The 9996-nt window shown below is 53.3% G+C and overlaps 1 protein-coding gene across 1 annotated transcript in view; it reads right to left on the reverse strand.

Moving 5' to 3' along the window:
- The window catches only part of TBX5 (T-box transcription factor 5), a 36208-nt gene extending 28657 nt beyond the window's left edge, over positions 1–7551 (reverse strand). The window contains exons 1-4 of the mRNA XM_058816845.1: positions 7376–7551; positions 5439–5533; positions 2871–2990; positions 1343–1490 (exon numbers count right to left, since the gene is read on the reverse strand). Coding sequence (XP_058672828.1) covers positions 1343–1490; positions 2871–2990; positions 5439–5533; positions 7376–7522 — 510 coding nt within the window. The 5' untranslated portion in view covers positions 7523–7551. The remainder of the gene's footprint in view (positions 1–1342; positions 1491–2870; positions 2991–5438; positions 5534–7375) is intronic.
- Between the last annotated feature and the right edge of the window lie 2445 nt (positions 7552–9996).

Genomic DNA, 9996 nt, shown 5'->3' on the forward strand with positions numbered 1-9996 from the left:
CCGGGGGTTTAAGCAAATTGCTTTGACATCCAGGAAAGTCGTAGACATCAACGGTGAACGATCTAATGGTTTTTAATTTCATTACAGCGACTCTAATTGAGAGGCTCCTGGCGCAGCTCCTCCTCTGAAGTCCCTTATTGTCCCTTCAGCGTCTTGGGTTTGTTTGGAGGGACTTTTTCCCCAGAGCCGCCTGTTCCCAGCGGGGATGCCTGGCCCCTTCCCCCCGGGGCCGGATCCCCCCCCGGATCCCCAAAAGCACCCCGGGGCTGGGATGGGTTCCCCTGGCTGCGCTGCTTCCCTCCCTGTTCCCGCAGGAAAATTCCTGATCCCTGGGCAGCAGCCCCTGCAAACCCCTTCTGCAGCAGCTCCATTAGAATGAAAATGAAATTTGAATTATAAAAAGAAAAATTCGAATTATAAAAAGAACAAGGAAATCAAGCCCCGCAAATGGAGGTGCAAAGTAGCGCTTGTAAATGATGCTCAGCTTTGGGGTGGGCTCGGGACTCTGCTGGCTCCTCTCTCCCCTAAAGCCCTCTCACTTCTTGGCGACCACGTGGGCGAGGATTTAATAGCACAAAATTTATCATTAAAAAGCGAAGAAGAAGAAAAAAAAAAAAACAGCTTGGAAAAAATGAAACTGAAGTGTTGAAACGAGACTGGAGAAAAATCTGCTCTTGGAAAGGGCTGGCGGGGTCTGGAGTCACATATTCGTTCAATTATATATTTTATATATATATACACATATATATATATATTTTATTCATATATATTTGCTCAGAGGAACTCGCATCTTTGGAGACCTTCGAAGGAGGGCTGTTCCTGGCTGCAGAATTCACACAAATTTTCACGGCCCCACGAGTCTCACAAAGACTTTTTTAATGCCCAAGAAGTTCTAGCGGGACTTCAATTTCTCTAACTGTCCTTAATTATTGTTACTTTTCCTTTTTCCTTTCTTTTTTTTTTTTTTTTTTTTTTTTTTTTACTTCCTGATCGAGGATCCACATCGTTTTAGGTCCTATTTCCTCCGCTAATTATGCCTGATTGATTTTACCTGTTAGGCAAATTCCCGGGCGGATTTTAACGATTGGGGACTCCCCATGCGATTAAAATCCGAGTGACCAAATTCTCAGTGAAGCCGGGAGAGTTTCACCCACTCGCCAACTCCAGGCCCCGGGGGTCTGCCATCAATTCCCACGAAATTTGAGGTTTATTTCTGGGGGGGTCCTCAGGGGGGTTCACCCCGCTCTCCCAGGGGTGAATAACCCCCCAGCAGCCTGGGTTTGAGGGTGGGTGACACTGGCACGGGACAGCACGGTGCCCTTGTCCCAGCCCCGGCACTTACATGTCCGAAGGGATCCAGGTGGTTGTTGGTGAGTTTGAGCTTCTGGAAGGAAACCAGCTGCCTCATCCAGTGCGCTCCGGTGGCGGGGGAGTCGGGGTGCACGTACAGCCTGCCGGGCATGGCCGGCTCTGCCTTGCCTGTCACCGACCTGCGGGGGACACGGGGCTGGGCTGCGGCCTCCTGGGGACGGCCCGTGGGCTCCTGCCCCCTTCAGTACCTTCCTGTTCCCGTCTGTCCCCTCCCGTGGGCTCCTGCTCCCCGGCCATCCTTTCCTGGGGCTCCTACTCCCGTCTGTCCCCTCCCGTGGGCTCCTGCTCCCTTCAGTCCCCTTTTGGGGCTCCTGTTCGCGGCCATCCCCTCCTGGGGCTCCTGCTCCCCGTCCGTCCCCTCTTGGGGTTCCTATTCCCATCCATCCCCTCCCGTGGGCTCCTGCTCCCCGTCCGTCCCCTCTTAGGGCTCCTGCTGCCCGTCCGTCCCTTCCTGGCGTTCCTGCTCCCCCATCCATCCCCTCTTGGGGCGTCTGTCCCTTCCTAGGGCTCCGGCTCCCGGCCATCCTCTCCTGGGGCTCCTGCTCCCCGTCCGTCCCTTCTTGTGGTTCCTATTCCCATCCATCCCCTCCCGTGGGCTCCTGCTCCTCTGCATCCCCTTTTGGGGCTCCTGCTCCCCGTCCGTCCCCTCTTGGGGTTCCTATTCCCATCCATCCCCTCCCGTGGGCTCCTGCTCCCCATCTGTCCCCTCTTGGGGCTCTTGCTCCCCATCCGTCCCCTCCTGGGGGCTCCTGCTCCCCCTCTCTCCCTTTCTGGAGTTCCTGCTCCCCCTGTTTCCCTTCCTGGGGCTCCTGCTCCCCGGCCATCCTCTCTTGGGGCTCCTACTCCCCATCTGTCCCTTCCTGGGGCTCCTGCTCCCTTCAGTCCCCTCTTGGGGTTCCTACTCCCGGCCATCCCCTTTTGGGGGTCCTGCTCCCGTCCATGCCCTCCCGTGGGTTCCTGTTCCCCCATCCATCCCTTCCTGGGGTTCCTCCCGTGGGTTGCTGCTGCCCCTCGGTCCCCTCGCCCCCAGGTACCCCGTGCCGGGGAGAAGGAGAAAAGGCATTTCCAGCACGGCTGGCTCGGGGAATTACTGAGCTCTTTGGCACCTTTCCCGTCGGAGATGGCTCTCGCCGCTCGCCCGTTTAACCCCATCCTTCCCCCTTTCCCTAATTACGGCCAGGAGCAAAGAATCAATCCTTAAAGGTTTTCCTGCCCGGCGATATTCCCTTCCTTCATATAATTAAACCATCAGCTCCACAATAGCAAATAATTTCATCGTCAAACAGGATTCGTTAACTGCGACAGAATTCCTGCTGTTTTCCCCTTTTTTTGGATGCATTTTTGTCCCAGGGGCTGTGGTAACACCCTACTATGCCCAAGTGAGGATCCTGCAGCCCAACATTTTGCACGGAAAAAGGAGGACGAGCCGCTGATTGAAGGATTTCTCCCACCTCGGGCAGCCCCAGAGATCTCGTCCCTGTCCCCCCAGGCGTGCCTACCATTTGTTATCCGCGAATTTGTATCTGTGGTCATCCGCCGGTACAATATCCATCAGCAGGATGTACTTGGTCTTTGGATTGAGTCCAGTGACCTTCACTTTGTAGCTGGGGAACATTCGCCTGTTGAAGAAATAAATAAATAAATATAAGTAAAAAAACAAAGTTTGCCAGGGTGGTTTCGTGTGTGTGCGAGGAGGAGACATTGGAGGGAACATTTACCATTTAACAAAAGGGTTAAACCCCGTTCCCAGATGGATCTTCCCCTGGGAAGGCATTTGGGACAGGTTTGGGTGGTGCTGGGTCCCATCCAGGCAAACCGGGTGATTTATCAAACCAAAATCGGAATTTCGAGGCTGGCGTGTTTGTTTATTCACCTCCTCGTGTATCTGTTAATCTATTCGTATTTTTACTAATTATTTCTTTCACTAAAGTTTTGAATCTCTGGGGTTTTTTTAACAAATCTGAGCGTGAGAACTTTTGGAAGCAAGTTACTTCCCTCCCTCCATAAACCGCTGGAACAGGAGAGGAAATTTGCCAAAAAAAAGTTTTAAAATAAAAGTTACAATATAGATACTCCTATAAAAATTATATTTATATATCTTTCTATAAATGTATATGTTTATAGAAATATGTTCTCATATATTACATATATAGAAATATAAATATTTTAAAATACATTAATATGAACACCTCGAGGTTCTAGGGACAGATAACGAGCAAAAAACCTGCACGCACTCAGGTGGAAGAGAAAATCCGTGAACAGCACTGCGATCACCCCGAGACAGCAGCAAACACACCTGACAAATCCTTGGAAACCCTCGGATACACACAAGGCAGGGGCTTTTCGAAATATTTTCCATTACTGCAAGGCAGGCACTTAAACCACTGCTGTTATTTTAGTTCGAGCTTTCCAAATATTTAAAAATAAAGCAGATGAAAATGGAGCCCTGGACTTAAAACACGCATAAACAACAAAAAAAAGAGAAAAGTCCCACACCTCTAAAAATACCTCGCTCTTCTCCAGGCTCGGATCGTATCGCTGCTGTGGGGCACCTGGGCTGGGCTTTAATTCGGCTCTAAAAAGTTGTAGGGAGGGCGAAAAGCGCCCAACGAAGGAAGCGAGTGTTGAACTTAAACTTTTTAAGGGAGGAGAAACCAAATTCCAGCTGGAGATTAATCTGTAACTCCATGGAAAACACCTGAGCAGCGGGAGCAGGGACTTGAACGAGAACCACGGGCAAGGATGTAAATAAGGAAACCGAGCCCGCATCTCCCCTCGAGCCCTGCCTGTAAATGTCTCTTTTATTGCCCTCCAGATGAGATCTCTGTCCACAGAGATTTTTGTTTGAAATTTCTGCAAGGTGGTTTCTGTCTCCCTTCGGAGTTGGAATTTTTTATTTTTTTTTGTCCCTGTGAACCGGGGTTTTTATCGGGACATCCCAGCACCGACTCCATCCCATGTCCCCTTGGCCACAAACCCCTCTCAAATCCATTTTCGCAGCAGCGAGGTTCAAGGGGAAGGCGAGATCTATTCGCTAAAACTTTATCCAACCAGCTCGATATTTATTTTCCCCCTCCCTCTTCAGGCAAATACAACAAATACCAGCTGACAGAGCAAAACGAAAGTTTGATTCTGCCCTGTTGATTGCGTCCGTACAATCTGAAACTATTCCTACACGTGGAGCCTTTTTCCCTTTACCTCCAAGAATTCTAATTGAAAATCACAACGAAAAATCCTCCCTCGGGCTGCCCCCAATTTGTTGATAGGACTGGAGAGACTTTTTTACTGCGTCTCGCTGGCCACTCTTCAATTTAACAACCCTCCACCACGTTAATATCCAGGATAATGTTAAATCCCCTCAAAAATACCCTCGTCCGCATATAAATATCTGCGGATCAGGTTTACAGGGCCGGTCATGGAATCGATTAAACCCCAATAAAGTTGGATTTGCAAGGCTGCATATTTTGCCGCACACCCACGCAGATAAACACCCGCACAGAAACACACCCACATGATATTTATTTGCGGACGCATCTATCTCTGCATCTAAACAGCTTTTTTATGTCTCTATAAACAGTAGCTTAAGACCGCCTCGACTTTTAAAAGGGGTGAAGTGGCTGAGATGGGAATATTCGCTCCAGAGTGAGCAGAAATAAATAAAAAACTCCGTAAAACGGCATGAAACTTTGGGGGGGCAAGCAGAAGAGCCAAATTGCACCAATAGTAATAGTAATAATAATGGCCCAGCGAGCTGCTCTAAACAAAGTTTGTTTTTGGCCAAGTGGTTGCAACTCGCGTTCGCCTGGAAAGTTTCCAAAGGCCTGAAGTCGGAATTAATGACCCAACTGTTCTGGTTGAGAAAGAAGCCAGAAGAAACAATTTCTGCCGCCTCTCTGCAGGCAGGGAGGGCTCTGCACGGCCGGCCAGTGGCACACACACACACGCGGACACCAGAGGTGTGACTGTCCCCGGGCCAGGGAGGTGCCCGGTGTCCCCTTCCAGGCGGGGTTGTCCCCCTGCCCGTCCCCGCAAACACCGAGGGCACCGCGGAGTCCCCCTGCTCTTACCTGCCGGCCTTGGTTATGATCATCTCCGTGCCCACCTCGTGGAACTTCAGCCACAACTCGCGTTCGTGCAAAAACACCTTGATGCCCTCCATGCCCTGCGGAGCGGGGAGGCACAGAGCGTCAGCCCGAGGGCAGCGGGGACAGCCCCGAGGGGAGCAGGGACAGCCCCGAGTGGAGCAGGGACAACCCCGAGAGCCATGGGGACAAACCCGAGGGGAGCCGGGACAGCCCTGAGGGCAGCGGAGACAGCTCGGAGAGCAGCGGGCACAGCCCCGAGAGAAGCGGGGACAACCCCGAGGGGAGCAGGGACAGCCCCGAGGGCAGCCGGGCTCTGCACGGCCCCGCACGGCCCAGCCGGGAGCTGGCAGGGAAGGGCCGGGCTCTGCGGGCCGAGCTCGGGGCACTCCCGGGCTAACCCTGCCCAGAGCCGGCCGCAGGGTTTGCAGGCCGGAGGGGTTTGAAAGACGGAGGGTTTGCGGGCCGGAGGGGTTTGAAAGACGGAGGGTTTGCGGGCCGGAGGGATTTGCAGGCCGGATCCCCGGGATGCCGCTCAGGGCAGGCCTGGAGCGGGGTCCTGCGGGCAGAGCGCCCCTTAGCCGGCTCCCACCGCATCCTCCCGGAGAAATCCTCGCCCGGCTGCTCCCAGAGCCAAGCGGAGGAGACTGACACCGTCCCACGAGTGATTTACAGGCCAGAGCGGCGTGGCTGTCGCCCTGCTCCTCTCGGGCCCTGATTGTCTCGATGCCATCATGGGGACAGCACATCCCTGCAGCCGGGTTGGGAGGCACAGGGGACACCCGCGGCCGAACCAAGGACTGCTCCCCATCCCCATCACTAAAAAAGCCCCTCAGACCTCGGGGATCTCTTTCCAAACACCCCCGGTGCCCACCCTGGCCCTGCCGAGCCTTCTGTGCACCCGTGGGCAGCGGGGTCCATCGGGGGTGCTGCCGGGGAACCCCACAGCAGGGACCGCGGTGAAAATCTCCTTTCCCCGCATTTCTCCCCTCTCATCCCAGCACCGAGAGCTCCCATTGCGGGGAGAAGCCGAGGGCTGGCTCGGAGCACGGAGCCCCCACAGCGCCAGGGGGGCCAGGGCTGAGGGAGGGCACCAGGGACCCCCCAAGTGTCGCTCTGGGGGTGCCCACGCGTGGCTCAGCCTGCGCTGAGTGCCCGCTGTGCCCGCCAGGGAGTCCGAGGGGCGCAGATGTGGGTATGTACAAAATATACACATTTATATATAAATATAAAGGTATCTCCGCCCTGTGTGTGCTCGCCCGTGCATTTGCCCACCCGGGCACGGACACTGGTGGGTGTAGGGGTGCCGCTGCAGGCCGGGCTCCCCTCGCTGTGTTTTGGGGTCCTGCTCCCCTCCTGCTTCTCCACACTCCCAAAATTCTCCCGGGTGCATCCCCGCAGCTTTGGAGCTGGAGAACGACCTCAAACAACTCGGCAGGAGGGTGAGCCCACGGCCAGGCGAGGCTTTACCCACGCGTGGGGCCTAAATTCCCCCAACCCCCGGCTGGGAAGGAGGCAAACGGCGGGGAAAAGGGGGAATGGAACAGGGATGGGGGGAAAAGGGGCAATGAGCGAATGGAACAGGAATGGGGTGGAAAAGGGGGCAAACAGTGAATGGAACAGGGATGGGGGGAAAAGGGGCAATGAGAGAATGGAACAGGGATGGGGGGGAAAGGGGCAATGAGAGAATGGAACAGGGATGGGGGAAAAGGGGGAAAAGAGCGAATAGAACAGTGATGGGGTGGAAAAGGGGGAAACCAGCGAATGATACAGGGATGGGGTGGAAAAGCGGCAATGAGCGAATGGAACGGGGACGGGGTGGAAAAGGGGCAATGACCGAACGGAACAGGGATGGGGTGGAGAGGGGGCAATGAGCGAATAGAACAGGGATGGGGTGCAAGGGGAGCAGCATGGGCGCTTACCTGCTGGGTGAAGGCTGCCTGGGGTGAGGTGGGTGACTTGCTGCTGTTGCCCAGCTGCGTGTCCTGCTTGCCCTCGGCCTGCAGCTCCTTGGCCTCCGCATCGGCCGGCGTGCTGGGCAGCCCGAAGCCTTCCTCGCTATCCGCCATGTTACGAGCTTCCTTCGCCGAATCCCCCACTGCAGGCACACGTCGGGAGAGAGCAGAGATAAGAGACGCACAAGTCAATGCTGACGTTTAATAAAGGATAGATTTTGATCGGGCGGGGTGGCTCCGAGCGAGAGCAGCGCCGGCCGGGGCTGCCCCGACCATCCCAACACTCACTTTAACACTCACAAGGCCCTTTAACTTTGGGAGAGGGAGAAATAAAGACTTTTATTTATTATCGCAGCCCGCAAGGGATGATAGGATTTGGGGGGGGCTCGGGGGGGGTGTGGGGAGGGAGGGGAAGGGGGAGGCGGTATTATTGAATGCATCTTTTTGGAAAAGGTAAACAGCGCGTTTTTAGGGCTGCCTGGCAGCACCCGAGGGGCTGCGGAACGAGCAGCGAGTGGCACAAACGGCTCTGGAGCCCCCACCTCGAACCCCACAACCTCCAGAGGCTTGGCCACCTCCAATTCCTCCCGAATCGCTGCGGCCCGGGGGGTTGAAAGTCCCAACTTTGCTCCCAGGGAAGGGAAAGCGTTCACCCCGCTCCGGTTTGGAGCAGGAGAACACCGCTGACACACGAGGCCACTTCTAGCACCCAATTCCCAAGGAAAATTCAACTTTTTGCACCTCTCATGAAACAGGAATAATTTTAAAAGCCTGTTCTTCTCTTAGCCCCGGCAGTTACAAGAAACGAGAAAATCACAATATAAAAATGCAAATAAATCAATTGGACAAACGCTGTGCGAGGTAACTCGGGCTGGTGAACGGGGGATGGAATCGGGGCTGGACTCAACTAAGCCAGAACATTTAGGATAAAACTGCACCAGCAGAGAAAACGAGCTTAAAAATTACAAGGTTTATATCTGATGTGAGTAACCGCAGTGAGTTTTAAAGCTGTATTTTGACTTAGTTTTAAAGGCTCTATCAGGAATGGTAAAAGTTTCATAGCAACACAAAAAAAAACCCCACCAAAAAAGATAAAAGCCATTGAATTATCTGTTAGGTTTTTATTGTTTTTAAGGAGTTGGGAGTTTTAGCTGCTTTAAAAAAATATTTCTTGCATGTTTCAAAGAAGGGGATTCAGTTTTGAAAGGCCAACCATATGGAGGCAATATTGGGTTTAAATACATGAGAATGTTTTTAAATGAGTTCTTCGCCCTGCAACGATATTTGAAAGCTGTTCAAAATCAAGCAGAGAGAGCGAGAAAAAGGCAATTCTCCTTTAAAAGCGAAGGAAAATTGGGAGTGGAAGGGAGGGGGGAGAAAATTATCTTCCCCGCTAGTGGTGGGGAACGCACCCACGGACGGATTTATAATTTAAAGGCCAAAAAGCGAGGGGACTGCAGGTCCGCACCCCTGGAGCTGCAGCTCCTGCAGGCACGGCCCGTGCCCGTCCCTCCCTCCTTCCCTCTCTTCCCAAAGGTTTTGCCCGGCCCCGGAGCCGAGGGCGAAGCGAGAGCGCGGAAAGTGCGCGGGGCGCTGCGGGAGCCGGGCCCGGGCCCAGCCCGTGGGAGCAGAGCCGCAGCTCCAGGGACCATTTAAGGCTTTTCTCTTCCCCTCCTCCTCCTCCTTTTTTTTTTTTTTTTTTTTTTTTTTTTCTCCTCCTGGACTGTTGTGGTGTCTTGTTTGTTTGGTTTTTTTTCCCCTTGCTTTGGGAAGCGCCGCTTATGCATTTTTAAATCGATTTCCCTCCAGCTTGGAGCTATGGTTCCCTCAGAGCTGGCGAGGTTAGGGGGTAGAGCGAGGGAAAATAATAATAAAAAACCCTAAAGCGTGTTTATTAAAACAAAGAGGGACCCAGCCATGGCAGCGCAGCCCAGCCCAGCGAAGCCTCCTCGATGCTCTCCGCGCCCAGACATAATTAAGCAGATATAAAAATATTCATAATTTTAAAAACAGAAGGTGTGACGACAAAAAATAACCCCACAAGTAAGAGCATTTGGCGATCCGTGGCTTCTAATTTCTTTTTTCGTATTTTTTTTTTCCCCTTAAAAGAGCTTCTGAGAAGAAATGGAGCTTGACAGAACCAGGCCGCGGTGGCTGGATGAAAAATGCATCTCCCTTTGCTAAAGTAGCGCCGAGTGGGGTTTGCGGGCGGAAAAAAGCACAAGGAGGGGGGAAATTTTATAAAATAAAATGAAATAAATGAAATCACCACCCTCTGCTTTTGTTCCTGGCACTCCCCGAGCCCGAGGAGCGCTGGGCAGAGCAGCCCCCGCTGCTTTCCCCGCCGCTGCCGAGGCCTCGCGGTGCCCCCGCTCTCGCTGTGCCTCGCTCACGCACCCGCACACACGGACGGACAGACCGAGCCCGACGGACAGACATGGCAATGCAAGAGCCGTTACCTTGCTCGTTGAGTTCCATGCAATCAATGCATCTCCACATATATAATGTGTGGCTCTATTTCCCCCGTTTGCAATGGAAATTACAATGGGATCAGGCTTCTCGTGTGCATATTTCCTTTTATTTATTTA

The sequence above is a fragment of the Ammospiza caudacuta genome, chromosome 18, assembly GCF_027887145.1.
Source record: "Ammospiza caudacuta isolate bAmmCau1 chromosome 18, bAmmCau1.pri, whole genome shotgun sequence".
Classification (NCBI taxonomy): domain Eukaryota; kingdom Metazoa; phylum Chordata; class Aves; order Passeriformes; family Passerellidae; genus Ammospiza; species Ammospiza caudacuta.